Genomic DNA, 17,500 nt, shown 5'->3' on the forward strand with positions numbered 1-17,500 from the left:
TCCACCTGCTGCTAAGTCCCTGTGCTAACTCCACCTGCTGCTAAGTCCCTGTGCTAACTCCACCTGCTGCTAAGTCCCTGTGCTAACTCCATCTGCTGCTAAGTCCCTGTGCTAACTCAACCTGCTGCTAAGTCCCTGTGCTAACTCCACCTGCTGCTAAGTCCCTGTGCTAACTCCATCTGCTGCTAAGTCCCTGTGCTAACTCCACCTGGTGCTAAGTCCCTGTGCTAACTCCACCTGCTGCTAAGTCCCTGTGCTAACTCCACCTGCTGCTAAGTCCCTGTGCTAACTCCACCTGCTGCTAAGTCCCTGTGCTAACTCCACCTGCTGCTAAGTCCCTGTGCTAACTCCACCTGCGTCTAAGTCCCTGTGCTAACTCCACCTGCTGCTAAGTCCCTGTGCTAACTCCACCTGCTGCTAAGTCCCTGTGCTAACTCCACCTGGTGCTAAGTCCCTGTGCTAACTCCACCTGCGTCTAAGTCCCTCACATGGCTCCCCCGTCCTGTAAAGACCCTGGGTCTGTGTCCCCCTTCACGTGTTCTGTTCAGGTACTTCAACCACAGTGGCACAAACAAAAGCTTTGAAGGACTTGAGGAGAGGGTTAGGGGGTCCAGCTTGGAACACCAACATCCTTCAGCACCTGCAGTGATTGTTTTGGGGGTGGGCGTGACGCCATCCCTTCCTGCCTCTGACGTGACTTCCACACGGTCTGAGGTAAAAAGGAGGTCACAGCGGCCCCACTAATGCCCACCAGTGCCATAAAGCTCTCTGGTTCGCTGTGCCTGAAGGTCTCTCCCTCGCTGGCATTGTCTTTGCTGAATATCGTGCTTCCTGCCTTAGTTGGAGCCCCCCCACGTGTAGTACCTGTTTCCTTACACAGAGTGCTCCACAATGAGACAAAGCCTGGTGCTTAGCAGTGCAGATGTCAGCAGGACATTTCTTAAGTTAGCCTGCATCACGTCAGCGAGGTCAACCTGAGAGTCAGACAGCCGGCGAACCGAGGAGGCCCCGTTCATGTGCTCGACGCTCCCATCCTGAATGAATATTAGACCCCCTGAAACCAGACCAGGGCAGGACTGGTGGAAGGAGACACTCAGGAAATGTGTTTTCATACTTGAAATGAAGCAAAAAATGTATCAGTGTAATTAGATGACACTCGATTTTAATGTGTCCCACCTGAACGCATTCATGGAGTGGAGTTCTGTAAACCCGCTGGACTCTGTTCTCACCACAGTTAAACTAAGACGCTGGAGAAGAGAACGTCTTGAAGGAACCAGGAAGCTGAACCCTGAAGCAGACGAGTGAACAAAACCCACCCAACACCGTGGAACTGTGGGTAGAACGCGGAGGTGTGTGTCTGACTGATAATAAGTGTGTGTGTGGTCTCACCTCCGTCCCAGCAGCGCCCCCTGGGGGGATCGTCTTCTGGCAGCGTGCTGTCGCAGTCGGCCCCGTCCGCCAGGCTGCCCTCCTCCTCCACAATGTGCAGCTTGTCCTCGTCGTCCGAATCGGAGCCCCCGTCCACCACATTGCTGTAGTGAGTCACTGTGAGGAGACACGAGGACCGTTAGACCGACATCACCAATCAGAGCCCCCGTCCACCACACCACTGTAGTGAGTCACTGTGAGGAGACACGAGGACCGTTAGACCGACATCACCAATCAGAGCCCCCGTCCACCACACCACTGTAGTGGGTCACTGTGAGGAGACACGGGGGACGGGGTCACGGGGGACAGGGTCACACTGACCCACATATCTGTTTAAAGAAATATTCCTTTGAGGACAGAGACGTCAAGTGTGTTTAAGTTTAATAGATAGATAATGTAATGTGTGTGTGTGTGTGTGTGTGTGTGTGTGTGTGTGTGTGTGTGTGTGTGTGTGTGTGTGTGTGTGTGTGTCTGTGTGTGTGTGTCTGTGTGTGTGTGTGTGTGTGTGTGTGTGTGAGTTGCAGTGAACTGGTCAGTGGTGTTCAGAGCAGGTGGAGCCCCTCAGCCTACAGAGGGTTATAGAGGGTAATAGAGGGTTATAGAGGGTAATAGAGGGTTATAGAGGGTAATAGAGGGTTATAGAGGGTAATAGAGGGTTATAGAGGGTTATAGAGGGTTATAGAGGGTAATAGAGGGTTATAGAGGGTAATAGCGGGTTAAGCCAGGCAGGAGGCCTAGAGGAAGACCAAAGAGGAGGTTTATGGATGTAGTGAAAGAGGACATGAAGGTAGTTGGTGTGAGAGAAGAGGATGAGAAGACAGGGTTAGATGGAGGACACTGATTGGCTGTGGAGACCCTGAAGGGAAAAGCCAGAAGGAAAATAGAAGGTTATAGAGGGTTATAGAGGGTAATAGAGGTTTATAGAGGGTAATAGAGGTTTATAGAGGGTTATAGAGGGTAATAGCGGGTTATAGAGGGTAATAGCGGGTTATAGAGGGTAATAGAGGGTTATAGAGGGTAACAGAGGTTTATAGAGGGTCATAGAGGGTTATAGAGGGTATTAGAGGGTTATTACAGGGAGTAAATGTTCATGTCTCCTCAGATGTGTGTCGGGGCATCGGTGTGTGTTTTTTTTCATCTGTAACTAATTCCTACATCTCTATTCCACCTGAGTCGCTTCCACCCACTCCCCCCCATCATTCCCTAAAGTCACCCCTCAATCCCTCCATCCCTCCTCCATCCATCCAACACCTGTGGTAACGCTCAAAATGCGCCAGTAGTACTAAGCACAGAGTTCATTTTACCTCCAGAAAGTAGTGCATCCCTGGGATGCGCTGTAACAAAAATCTGTGCATCCCAGCATGACGTTTATGCATCCCAAAAGTAATACCAGAATATATGGTAGAAGCCATCTGCAAGGATTGAGTTTGGCCAATAGTACAATATAAAATCTAAACAAACTGCTAACTGCTAAATTATTTGAGCATAGAGAACTAACGTCTTTATATTTGTTACATCTGTTGACTCGTCTGCAAGGATGCTAAATACCAGAGATGCCTGAATTTTTTTATATTAACTCTTTCTCTGTGACTTTGGCCAAACCATCCAAAAGTTGGCTTTCTGTGACGTACGAGTCATAATACATGTTCTGTTGTTTAAGGAGATCTACATCAGGTACAATAATGTCCTGCATAAGTTCAATGATAGTTTTAAACTTGTTAAAGGGATGGATATCTATCTATCTATCTATCCATCCATCCATCCATCCATCCATCCATCCATCCATCCATCCATCCATCCATCCATCCATCCATCCATCCATCTATCTATCCATCCATCTTCAGCAGCCATCCATTTCACAACCTTTAAAATGTTTTGTGCATAACATTGAATTGTGCGGTGTGTGTACCATGCAATCCATGTAGTTTCTCCATAGCTATCAACCTGCCTCACCCATGGAAATTAATTGCGTCCATTGGTGTACAAATGCTCAGATTTTACTGGTTTTGGTTGTCTTCTTCTGCCTCTTCATTCTTACTGTCCACAGAAATATCAGTCTTTTTGTCTTTGTGAATTTTTGATTGATTTTTATCCATAAAAACACTGATTGTCATTTGGTTTTTTTCTCGGAGGCATGGTGATAATATAAGATTAACTCGTCAGTCTCTCACTGCTGCGTGTAAAATGAGCAGACATCGTGTTGCCGTTACTCTCGATGCAAGTTGATTTTAACGGGGCTGAATCCCGCAGGTGAGTCTCACGCGAGACATAATGGTGATCCGGGTTCGAAATTTCAGTGGAGAAATAGATAAATTGTGAATATTTTTTGTTGAATGGAAGTGCATTTTTTCCCAATATTATATCGCGGAAAAGGTACCATTGATTTTCTTTATCGTCAGCATTTAAAGCCTGCGTCCCTGGGACGCACGCTGTCTGACGATAGTGCATCCCCGTCAAAAGTTGTGCGTCAAAGACCCAAGGACGCACGCAAAAGACAACACTGAAAGCATCATGAAATGTCCTTCTTGTCCACCTTCCCTTATAGTGTTAGTGTTCTGGTACCATAGTAGTGTCAGTGTTCTGATACCATAGTAGTGTTAGTGTTCTGGTACCATAGTAGTGTCAGTGTTCTGATACCATAGTAGTGTTAGTGTTCTGATACCATAGTAGTGTTAGTGTTCTGGTACCATAGTAATGTTTGTGTTCTGATACCATAGTAGTGTTAGTGTTCTGTTACCATAGTAGTGTTCTGGTACCAAAGTAGTGTTCTGGTACCATAGTAGTGTTAGTGTTCTGATACCATAGTAGTGTTCTGGTACCATAGTAGTGTTCTGATACCATAGTAGTGTTCTGGTACCATAGTAGTGTTAGTGTTCTGATACCATAGTAGTGTTCTGGTACCATAGTAGTGTTCTGATACCATAGTAGTGTTCTGGTACCATAGTAGTATCCAGGAGAGCGTTTCCTTCTCTCATCACACTGGACATCCCTCAACTACCGTCATGTGACCATGTCTATGTTCTTCCCTTCAAGAGGCGTGTTCAGCTCAGTCAGGGGTGATGGACACGTCAAAGCCACCTGGTTCAGTCTACCTGAGGTTCTGAACAGGGTTAGGGTTGACCTGAGATCTCCTAGTGGATTGATTATTGATCTGATGTGCTGTATCTACGCTGTTCTGTCCTACAGACTGACTCTGACAGCTGACGTAGAGTCAGTTCAGTGGTGGTGACGGTGTGGGGGTGATGATGGCGTGGGGGTGGTGACGGTGTGAGGGTGGTGACGGCGTGGGGGTGGTGACGTGTCGGTCATGGGGGTGGTGACGGCGTGGGGGTGGTGACGTATCGGTCATGGGGGTGGTGACGGCGCGGGTATGGTGACGTATTGGTCATGGGGGTGGTGACGGCGTGGGGGTGAACAGAGATGGTCTTCCTGTGCCAAATGGCTAGTTTAACACGTAGCATCAACAAAGGCCACGGGCCCTTCTGGCTGACCGGCGGAGCGTTTGGACAGCTGGCCTCATTAGCACTAGCATGCTAGCACACAACAGGAGGAAGACTCCTACGCAGCTGAAGGAGAAAGCGGTGGTAGGTGGAGGAGGTGAGGAAAAGAATGCTGTCCTCTGTAGGTTGTTTTGTGCCGCACTCCGAGATAATGATAGGCTGAGGCCATGAGTTAGCTTAAAGATAGCGTGTTAGCCCTGACCAGACCTAACCATTACCATAACCACCCACACAGACGGGTTTGGGTAACAGGAAACTGATATCAGCTCAAAAGCCTTCAAGGAACACGTCTTCATCACTGCAATCCATATCACATCCTAATCCAGGCTTTAGCAGGGAAGACCTGATGCATGCTGGTCCATCAGTGACAGAAGACTATCTGTGTGATTTGTTCCTCATCGACACCAGCAGGCTACATTCAGTGCAAAACCCCACTGCCAACCACTTCACCTATGTCTGCCGGAGAGAGGGCGGCGTTGGTATAACATCTGCCAGGCTGTATCCGTTACTGCCAGGGCAGTGGGTGTCGGGGTGGGTGCCCCCCCACAAGCTCGTAATTGCCCCACTGGAGGGGATCGCCTTGGTAAACTCACAGAATGCCGCAGATTAAGCAGATTCGGTCTCTCAGTTGCGTAAACTTGCTGGCGTGCCGTAGGAGCTTAGCTCGGTCGAGGAGTTCAAACCAACGTGGAGTTGTTCACCGGCAGATGGCCTGGATTGTGCTTCCAGACACCGGGGCCTTCAGATAGGACTGGCTTTATCCCAACCTCCGTGGGAGTGAGATATCTGTGGGCTCTCAAAACTTCAAGGTGTGACTGACTGGATTAAGAGCTGAACTTCAGATGAGGACACAGAAACACATTTATAGCCCGTGAACAAATATATTACCGTCTGAACGTAGCTTTTATCTTGATTCATTTACCTGTAACAACGTCTGTATGGAACCCAACACGTATGTATCTCATCCTCTGACAAGCTCGCCCCAGAACTCATAGAAGGTATGTCTGGAATGTCCAATCAAAACACTTTTCCCTGCGTTTGGCTCTTAAAGTGACGGATCAAACAGCGCGCTACCAATGTGCACCTCTTCCTCAGTCTGTTGTCTTTGTCATTAGACAGATTGACTCATCGTGAACCAAGACTATTTGTCTAGCCTCCTACCTTTCTTGGGGCTCCATTCTTATCCGTGGTCCTGCCCCCTTCTTTGAGGTACATCAATTATCTGGTTGGGCGCTCAGGGCCAGGCGGGCGGCGGTGGATCTACCACAGTCATCCTCAAACAGCAGAGTCTGCCGTCACTGAGTCTGCGCTTGTGGCTCCGCAATGCCATTTTCTCAGGGAAGCCAACCACTACAAACACCCCAGCTCGGACCAAAGTTAAACAAAAGCCGTGCCATTCAAAACCTCAAGTATGCCGTCTCAAGGTGAGGCGCCTCATTCAGCTCTGAGGTAAACGCGGCTGGTTTGTTAAAACAACAGCCTTCCTCCCACAGAGCCAGGAAGGTCAGCTCAAGCGCTGATAACAAAACAAAAGAATTGAGGATTTTTCATGGTTAGCTTGTTCAATGCTGCCTCAAACCTGCTGGGATGTTTGTCTGACGTAAGGGCTATCATTAAGAAACGCAATTACAACACAAAGCTGCACCCGTCATGCAAGAGGGGTCTTAAGAGACAAGTTAAGCCTTCTCTAGCCCCCCCATGTGTCATAGCAGGGGAGACCAGACATATAGGACTACACCCCACACAGTCTCTCCATACTGTACTCTTGTTTCACTTCTGCATTTATTTGTCACTTCAGATGCTCTGTTGATGGACTCAGGCCACACATTCAGATAAATAGACTCTACAAACAGCTGGTTAAGACCGGCCTATCAGAGACAAGCTGCTTCAACAACCTGTGGAGCTGATTTACTCATTCAGAGGTGAGCTAGAAGACAATGGGCTCTCCAGTTCTTAACGATGCTGATCAAGGTTCTAACATGTGAGCTAATGTTCCTCCGTGGGTCACTCAGCTCCCATCTGAGGAGCACTTTCCATGATAACGCTGATGCTAATGGGGGCTATTGTTCCCTAATCTGCATGATCATACTTCCAAGTGTGAAGGAAGTCAGTGGGTGTTAATGAGTGTGAGGAAAAAAGCCTTAATGTGCCTCAGAGTGGAATGCTTTTCAAAAAGGAAAACGACTAAACCTTGTCTATTATGTCCTTTGCCACACGCCTTCATTACTCAGGGCCGCTGGTAATAGCACTGCTGCACCTCAACGACACCCAGATAATAGACTGTACCATTGCTGAGCAGCTTCTCTCTGGGGCTAATGAGGCTGTTGATGAGCCACACATTCTGTTACACCGCCTGGTCCACGTGGGGCTGCTCCTGGCGCCGCTCCGGCTTCTAAATAAGGCCAGGTGGGCTGGTAGAGGGTGTGATCACACACACACACACACACACACACACACACACACACACACACACACACACACACACACACACACACACACACACACACACACACACACACACACACACACCTACACACACACACACACACACACACACACACACACACACACACACACACACACACACAGCAATGCCCCGGCCACTAAGTTTACACTTGCCTCCAAATCTGTGTTTACATGTGAGGTGAGAGCACCCCATCCACAGCAGTGTGTGTTCTAGAGGGGAGTGTGTGTTCTAGAGGGGAGTGTGTGTTCTAGAGGGGAGTGTGTGTTCTAGAGGGGAGTGTGTGTTCTAGAGGGGAGTGTGTGTTCTAGAGGGGAGTGTGTGTTCTAGAGAGGAGTGTGTGTTCTAGAGGGGAGTGTGTGTTCTAGAGGGGAGTGTGTGTTCTAGAGAGGAGTGTGTGTTCTAGAGGGGAGTGTGTGTTCTAGAGAGGAGTGTGTGTTCTAGAGGGGAGTGTGTGTTCTAGAGAGGAGTGTGTGTTCTAGAGGGGAGTGTGTGTTCTAGAGGGGAGTGTGTGTTCTAGAGAGGAGTGTGTGTTCTAGAGAGGAGTGTGTGTTCTAGAGAGGAGTGTGTGTTCTAGAGCGTTCGGTCTTTACAGGTGGTCATGTGACCGTGGTGACCTGTGATGCTGAGCGAATAGGTTATCAGACACCCAGTGACACCCCACCTGGCCGACGGCTGCAGGTGTTTCCTGGTGGATGGAGACCAGACGGACGAATCGAGGTCTGCTGGGATCAGCGCAGCGACAACTGAAGGGAGGCCTGACCGAAGAGTTCCGACCAAGCAAAGACGAAACAGTCAGTGAAAAAGAGGAAAACACACTGGCTGTACCCAACAGCCTCACACAACCTCTGTAGGACCTGCTGTCCTCTCCACATGTCCTCCAGTCACACCTGTGGTTGTTAGAACTGCTAACTCATCCCTGACCAGAGCTTCCATGTGTGTCCATGTCCACATGCAGACAATGATGGTCAGACCCGTAAATCAATTTAAATATTGATAAGAGTGATTAGATGGTCAAAAGAAAACTGATGCCACTCTAGAATATTCATTCTAGCAGCCCAAACCCCTCTGGTTCCATCTCCCCTGCCTCCTTTAGCCAGCAGTGAGGACAGAGACCTCCAGAAGGATGGCCACCCAGCCAACGGATCCACAACGCGCACAGGTGAGGGGGGGTGAGGTAAAAATAGAGATGAAGAGAGGAAACACCTGCTGTAGATTCTGGTAAGCCAGAAAACCAACGACCTGCTTCCGTTAGCGACCTTACTTCTGCTCTCTCTTTACCCCCGCTGCACCGTTTGTCATGTGTTTTTACACCTGATGTGTCGTTGTTGCCCCGCTGCTTCAACACGGCTGTTCCCTCCGTAACATCCAACCACATCACCTGAGACTGCTGCGCATAACTTCATGTAAACTGTCTGTAGATCACCTCAAACACACACACACACACACACACACACACACACACACACACACACACACACACACACACACACACACACACACACACACAGTGTAACTCAAATATTGCAAAAACCAAACTAGTTTCTTCTGTCAGCTCTAGACTCACATCCTGAGCTAAACTTTACTAATCCAGAGCTAAACTTTAGTAATACAGCGCTAAACTTTAGTAATCTAGAGCTAAACTTTAGTAATCCAGAGCTAAATTTTAGTAATCCAGACCTAAACTTTAGTAATCCAGAGCTAAATTTTAGTAATCCAGAGCTAGATTTCAGTAATCCAGAGCTAAACTTCAGTAATCCAGAGTTAAACTTCAGTAATCCAGAGTTAAACTTTAGTAATCAAGAGCCAAACTTTAGTAATCCCAGACAGACCAAACAACATGCGGGCTAACGCTGTTGTGTCAGACCCACGGGGCATCACAGACTCCAGTGAAATGTCCCTGTCCCCCCAGTCAGACCGGCTCAGGCGGGGACTGCTCTGATAGGATCTGAAGGCTGAACACCAGTATAACGGGCTTCTGCTCTGATTTTACCCGTTTGTGTTTGAGGCTTGACATTTTGAGCCGACGCTCTGTGAGGATATTATTAGAGCAACGCCTGAAGGCATTCCGCCTGCTCTAAAGCAGCCCCGACATCAGCAGCACCAAAGTCCTCTAGAGCTGCTTTCCTCTGGATCAGCACTAGTTTGAACCACTCGTGAAATTCACCACTCATTAACACTGAACAATGAGCAAACACACGTTATGCAGGGGTGTGATCATTGCTTGTCATCGACCAATGGGAGGTTAGGGTTAGGGGTTAGAATTACGGTTAGGGATTAGGGTGAGGGTTAGTGTTGTGTTAGGGTTTAGGGTTAGGGGTTAAGGGGTTAGGGTTGTGTTAGGGTTAGGGGGTCAGGGTTAGGGGTTAGGGTTAAGGGGTTAGGGTTAAGGGGTTAGGGTTGTGTTAGGATTAGGTTAGGGTTAGGGGGTCAGGGTTGAGGGTCAGGGTTGGGGATCAGGGTTGGGGGTTAGGGTTGTGTTAGGGGTTAGGATTAGGTAAGGGTTAGGGGGTCAGGGTTGGGGGTTAGGGTTGGGGGTTAGGGTTGGTCCGGTGTGTTGTCAGACCTAAGAATTCAACTTCACATCTTCACCAACAAGTTTCAGAGATCTGAACGTCTTTCTACATGTCTGTTGGTGCTGAGTTGTTTCACTGGACACAGTCTTCTGTTTACATCCAATGTAGAGCTGATGAACACACACTGATGTGTGTGACGGTCTGATGAACACACACTGATGTGTGTGACGGTCTGATGAACACACACTGATGTGTGTGACGATCATGAGCACCGGTACATAAGCAGAAACGCTGTTGTAGCGCCGTTGGGCGTGTCAGACAAACTGTTGTGGGGACTCTGCCCACTGGGGAGTTCCTCACACAACTAATTACCTTCAGCTGCCTGTTTTCTGTTTGCATTCACACCAACTGTTGGTATGGCAACAACATCACTGTACAGCATGCAGCTATTTGACGGACACAGGGGCCTGAACTCAGAATTAAAGCACAGCTATCATGTGTTATAGAGGCTGAAGGAGTGGCGTTGGCTTCAGCTCTGGACCAATCCCTGTAGGTTTATTGTCACAAAGGTTCTGCCGCTAACACAGGAGCTACCGCTAACACAGGAGCTAGGAAGTCCCTAAAGTCACAAACGATAGCATAGCATGATTCACTTTCCTCTGGTGGTTTAGCAGTGGAGCCGGGACACACTGAAGTGTGTGTTTAAATATATGCAGTGAGCAACAACAGTGCTATCCAACCTGCTGGTGTCATGCAGGTCTATATTAGGTTAGTGTAGCACAGGGCCGTTGCATTTTAGGAGCAGGTGACTGGACATTCCTGCCTGTATTAGGCCTGACAGTTTACTGTGGGGGAGTTGGGAGCATTACAGGACCTATGAAGGGAGGGGGAGGGAACCAAACAATCCTCCTACTGCTGAACCTTGTTAAAGCCTGAAGCACCGGTCTGAGACTGCATCAGGACATCCATCCACACACTGCAGGTCATCACACTCGTCAGCACTGCCTCACTTCACACTGCTCAGGTGTGTTCAGGTGTGTGACGGGGGGCAAACCAAGACCGTCGTCAGGATGAGGGGAATGATGGGAGAAAAAAAACTGCTAATGGCTAGCTGTCACATGCAATGCTCATCTGCACCGATGCCCCCCAGGGAGGCTGGGGGGTAACAAAGAGGCTGAGAACACAGGAGCAGCGGTGCCAGGGATTAGACGGGTCCAAACAGAGGCTGTTGTTCCAAAAGGAAATTCAAATGGACACAGAATAACACTGTGTGTGTGTGTGTGTGTGTGTGTGTGTGTGTGTGTGTGTGTGTGTGTGTGTGTGTGTGAAGGGCAGCTGACAGATGGTCCAATGAAGGGACGGGTCAGAGGTGAACACCCACACACACCATGGACACATTCTCAGACAGGTAGATGTGCAGAAATAACGCAGATACTTCCTTCTTTATTAGCTACATCTCGTTTTACAGCTAGTGCCAGTTAAAACACACACACACACACACACACACACACACACACACACACACACACACACACACACACACACACACACACACACACACACACCTCCGTCAGGACGAGATCTTTGTTGACAACCCACTGAGCTTCCCTGATTCTGACACAAACACACTAAAGTGCAGCGCTGACTCGTCCTTTCGGGGTAAAATCTGCTCTTTGTGGCTCTGACAACAGCTGACTATCCCCTCGCTCCTCCAGAATGTCACCTCTGTCACGGGACGCCCCAGGCTGGATGTCCTGGACGCCGCTGACACACACTCCAAGTCAAACACGCTGCCTGGGGCGGCTGTCACACTGGCTTCTTGTTATTTATGTGGAGCGGAGGCAGAAAGGGTTAACGCCATAAACTGACATCCACAAAAGCCCCTTTGTTACCCCGTCCTCCACTAACGCCTCCACCCTTTACGCCCTTCCTTTCTCCCAGGTGAAGTGGGCTTCTCCCGTTTGACCCCCTCTGCCCACCACAGATGCCTCCAGGGTAACTGAAGCTAAAGAGCAGTGGAGCAACACTGCACACACCATTACCCTGTTACCCTACAGGCGTCCTGTCCAGTGGACAGCAAATACATCCGACCAGGAAGAAACAGTATTTGTCTCTAATGTTTCTGTGTGAGACCATGGATTAATCCCAGCCAGCAATGTCACTGGGATGGCCTCTGACTGGGATGGTCTATCACTGGGATGGTCTATCACTGGGATGGTCTATCACTGGGATGGTCTATCACTGGGATAGTCTATCACTGGGATGGTCTATCACTGGGATGGTCTATCACTGGGATAGTCTATCACTGGGATGGTCTATCACTGGGATGGCCTCTGACTGGGATGGTCTATCACTGGGATGGTCTATCACTGGGATGGTCTATCACTGGGATGGTCTATCACTGGGATAGTCTATCACTGGGATGGTCTATCACTGGGATGGTCTATCACTGGGATAGTCTATCACTGGGATGGTCTATCACTGGGATGGTCTATCACTGGGATGGTCTATCACTGGGATGGTCTATCACTGGGATGGTCTATCACTGGGATAGTCTATCACTGGGATGGTCTATCACTGGGACGGCGATGGCCTCTGACTGGGATGGTCTATCACTGCGATGGCCTCTGACTGGGATGGTCTATCACTGGGATAGTCTATCACTGGGATGGTCTATCACTGGGATGGTCTATCACTGGGATGGTCTATCACTGGGATGGTCTATCACTGGGATGGTCTATCACTGGGATAGTCTATCACTGGGATGGTCTATCACTGGGACGGCGATGGCCTCTGACTGGGATGGTCTATCACTGCGATGGCCTCTGACTGGGATGGTCTATCACTGGGATAGTCTATCACTGGGATGGTCTATCACTGGGATGGTCTATCACTGGGATGGTCTATCACTGGGATGGTCTATCACTGGGATGGTCTATCACTGGGATAGTCTATCACTGGGATGGTCTATCACTGGGACGGCGATGGCCTCTGACTGGGATGGTCTATCACTGGGACGGCCTTTGTTTGACACAGAAACCATAAGAACACGGGTGGATGGACTCAGAACAGTCAGTGTGAACGCTACACCGGCACGTGAAAATGCTGAGGCAGCAGTAGTGACGTATTGTTGGGTCTGGTCCTTCAGCCGCACAGGTCCTGATGGTGTACCCCTGTACGAGTGTACTGCTGTACGGGTGTACCACTGTAAGAGTGTACTATTGTACGAGTGTACTACTGTACAGGTGTACTACTGTAAAGGTGAACCCCTGTACGGGTGTACTACTGTACAGGTGTACCCCTGTACGGGTGTACTACTGTACAGGTGTACCCCTGTACGGGTGACAGTTTATTATTATTATGAGAGGTGACGCCGTGTGTTTAAGGATGACAACTTGAGTCGTCATTACGTGACTGAACACGGAAATACAGAAACATGGCTGACTGACAACGGTGTGGTCAATGAACAGGATGACGACAAGGGAATAGAGGCTAACATACAGATGCTAGCAGGCCCAGCTTGGGGATAAAGGCTAGCATACAGATGCTAGCAGGCCCAGCCTGGGGATAAAGGCTAGCATACAGATGCTAGCAGGCCCAGCCTGGGCGCTGTGCTGAAGACATTCCAGCAGAGATCGGGGGCCCTGTGAGAGGAAAACTCTCCGTTGGGGTCTGGACTTCACACCTGTGGTTGTTGCTGGATTGGAGATCGACCTTCAGACCAAACTTCAGACTCCTTTGTGTACAGGAAACGATCGGTCTGAAGGCTTCACCAGGAACACACTGACTCACATGAGAGGTCCTACCATCAGCTGATCCTCTCATCCATGTCTGGATGACTTCAGCTGAGGTGAACTGTAGATTATTGTAGATTATTGTTGTCTCTGCATACAGGGATGTTCAGCTGGAAGGTTTAACCTCAGTCTGACCTGATCTCCAGGACCAGAGCCTCTGGGACCCGAGGAGTTCAGGAGATGCTCTCCTTCACATGTCCCCCTCACAGACTCAACACAACTCTGGTGCACGTGTTGAAACCCAACAGTGAACACATTTCTTCACTGGACAAGAGAAAAAACCAGATTGTCAATAAACTGGTAATAATTACTGTCTAAAAGTGATTTCCTGGTGTTCTCACAAAACATTTAGAATGCCCACATTTAGTTAATTTACCTGATTGTGTTGGAAAATTTTTGACAAACTAAAGTTTCTACTAATCCTCCTTCATGTTTTCGTTGCTGAATCAGAACTACTTACATTTCCTGCCACAGCTTAACATAATTAAGAAATAAAATGATACTAAGCAGATTTTAATTCAGCATTTTGGTTCAGCCTTTAGGAAAAATAACTGATGGCGGGTCTGCAGTGAAACAATTCTACTGAAGACGTCCTCAGCTGGTGTGAGGTGACCCCCCCAGAGAAAAACGAGCTGCTGCTTTCTGGTGTGGAGGAAACCAGGAGGCGTCACCAGAGCTGGTTTAATGACCAGCAAACAGCTGGAGGAACAGAACCCCCCACCACACACTCTGTCACGACCTCAGGAACGTTGGATTCAGTCGTCCGTCCGTCATCCAGCGTGTTTCTGTCGGATGTTCTCTGCTTCCATCAGAGACCCGGGGCCAGGCCGGGGGTGTAGCGCTCAGCAGCCAACAGGGTGGGGCTCCATTACCCAAGCAGTGAGCAATCATTGGACGCAGCTCGCGGGACTATCCCGTGTGATGTCACCCATCATGTGAGCTCATTCGGGGGGGGGGGGCAGCCAGATGTTTTCAGGCCCAGCATCCCACAGCAGACACCCCGACGCTGATCTGCTTCATCCAGGATAAACCCACATCCATTACAGTCCTGTTTCCTGTCACAGACTAAACGCTGGAGAGATCTGATCAGAATGGATTTCACTCTGGGACCTGGTCTATCATCTGACGCCTCTGCTGGTGAACACCTGGAACCAACTGGTACCAGCACTCCCAGTTACTCCTGTCTTCATCAGAGCTGCACAGGTTCCTACTGTTATCATGTCATTTGTGTAAAAATCATGAGTGTGTGTTTCCACACCTTTAGGCTGTGTGTGTGTGTGTGTGTGTGTGTGTGTGTGTGTGTGTGTGTGTGTGTGTGTGTGTGTGTGTGTGTGTGTGTGTGTGTGTGTGTGTGTGTGTGTGTGTGTGTGTGTGTGTGTGTGTTGCTGTCAGATCAGTGATAACACTCCGGCTTTTAATAAACTGGCAGGAGTGTGTTTGTGAATGTGTGTAGCTTGTGTTGAGGTTCTGGGTGTGTGATTAATGGGAACGTTAGCACAGTACACACACACACACACACACACACACACACACACACACACACACACACACACACACACACACACAGGGTGGGGGTTCTGGATAGGCTCTCTTCTTGTTTTGGACTTGTCTTTGTGGGGGGGTGACTCAGAGTAGGGAGGGCTGAGAATGCGGGGGGGGGGGGTATTTTGGAGGCTCTGGACTGTAATCACCACCTCCAGCTGCTTCCTCTCAGGTGCTCCAGCGGGACACCGCCACCGAGGGAGGGGGGCAGAGGAGAGAGACACCAGAGGACACAGATACTGGTCTCTGTCTCTCCATTGGTCGCTGCTTCAGCGACATTTCTCCTGAAGCCCTGGAAGGGGGGGCGGGGGGCTCATCTCTGCAGGAGAAGGAAGTTGGATGGGGGGGTCACAGAGCTGACACAACACTTCCAGTACCTGAAACTGGAGACAAGATGGTGGCGACCAGAGGAAGCAGGCATCATGTGACCAGTCAGAGACAGATAAGAACACGCAGGTGACACCAGCAGGTTGACCCCCAGACCCCCGGACCCCCGTCGGGTTCAAGGAGCTTCAGGAATAAACCAGAACCACAAATAATTACCAGGTTCAAATCTAACCCGGGTGTTTCCACAGTGGTCACATGACAAGAGGATCAAACACCTGCCACCCCCTCCCAGTGAGGACTGGGACACACACACACACAAACACACACACACACACACACCCCTCCCAGTCCTCTCTGTGGAGGAGGGTCCATCGTGATCGTTCACATGCGTTACAGCAACAGCTCTCACAATTGTGCACCGAATGCATTCCAATCAGACCCGTGCGTCTGGAGGCTTGTGGGCGTGTCCCTGGAAGTCACTCCATTATTGTCCAATAAAAGCAGCTGGCGCCATGTGAGCTGCACATGTCACCGCCAACAGCCCCGCTGTCTGCCGCCCCCCCCAGGAACCGCTCCACTACTGTGAATGAACCCAATCACTGCAGTGAACACACCCCAGAACACACTCATCACAGTAACGTGTTGAAGCACACGTATGAAGATGAGTTCTAACGTAGAGACGGAGACGCTGCATTTAAAACAAATCAAACCCTGTAAGACCAGACCTGGGGCTTCAAGTCCAGCCTGAAGAACAGTTCCCATCAACCCCAACCCTGACCCTGACCCCACCAGCCCTGAAATGCCTCTGAGGACACGCCTCCTAAAGGCATCATAAGACTCAGCCTCCAGTTAAAGCTGCTGCTCCAAACCACCGACCACAGGATGGACCATCAGAGCAGGAGATCAACGGTACAGAAAACAGTTCCTCTAGTTCTATAGTACTGCAGTAGTACTACAGTAGTACTAAAGTAGAACCTCCAGGTACCAGTTTAATGTGTCCTGGGACTGAGCTTGTACAATAGCTAAACCCCCAAACTCCATAAATTATCCATCCATCCGCTCATCCAGGGCCGGGTCGCGGGGGCAACAGTCTCAGCAGGGATGCCCATACTTCCCTCTCCCCAGACACCTCCTCCAGCTCCTCCGGGGGGGGCCGAGGTGTTCGCAGGCCAGCCGATAGACATAGTCCCTCCAGCGTGTCCTACGTCTTCCTCGAGGTCTCCTCCCGGTAGGATATGCCCGGAACACCTCCCCAGGGATGGGTCCAGGAGGCATCCGGAACAGATGCCCGAGCCACCTCAGCTGACTCTGCTGTAGGGGGAGGAGCAGTGGCTCTACTCCGAGCTCCTCCCTGGTGACTGAGCTCCTCACCCTATCTCTAAGGGGGTGCACCCCCACTCTACGGAGGAAACTCATTTCAGGCGCTTGTATTCAGGATCTTGTCCTTTGGGTCATGACCCAAAGCTCCTGACCATAGGTGAGAGTAGGAACGTAGATTGACCAGTAAATCCAGAGCTTCGTCTAACGACTCAGCTCCTTCTTCACCACCACAGACCTACAGCGACTGCATCACTGCAGAAGCTGCACCGATCCATCTGTCAATCTCACGTTCCATCCTTCCCTCACTCCTGAACAAGACCCCAAGATACTTAAACTCCTCCACTTGGGGTAAAGACTCTCCACCAACCTGAAGAGGGCACACCACCCTTTTCCGGTCCAGAACCATGGCCTCGGATTTAGAGGTGATGAACCGGGTCTGAGAAGAATTCAGGGAGGCCATGGAGGAAGACTATCTGTCAGCCTCAAAGAAATTCTGGCAAACCATCCGGCGCCTCAGGAGGGGAAAGCGGTGCACAGCCAACACTGTTTACAGTAGAGGAGGAGAGATGCTGACCTCGACTGGGGATACCGTCGGGCGGTGGACAGAAA

The 17,500-nt window shown here is 49.8% G+C and overlaps 1 protein-coding gene across 5 annotated transcripts in view; it reads right to left on the minus strand.

Annotated features, from left to right (window-relative positions):
* zeb1b (zinc finger E-box binding homeobox 1b) overlaps positions 1-17,500 on the minus strand; it is a 62,634-nt gene that overhangs the window by 21,537 nt on the left and 23,597 nt on the right. For all 5 annotated transcript variants that reach the window (XM_068304375.1, XM_068304376.1, XM_068304378.1 and 2 more), the window contains one exon: positions 1,390-1,545. In XM_068304375.1, the coding sequence (XP_068160476.1) occupies positions 1,390-1,545 (156 nt within the window). The remainder of the gene's footprint in view (positions 1-1,389; positions 1,546-17,500) is intronic.

The sequence above is a fragment of the Antennarius striatus genome, chromosome 20 (genome assembly GCF_040054535.1).
Source record: "Antennarius striatus isolate MH-2024 chromosome 20, ASM4005453v1, whole genome shotgun sequence".
NCBI lineage: Eukaryota > Metazoa > Chordata > Actinopteri > Lophiiformes > Antennariidae > Antennarius > Antennarius striatus.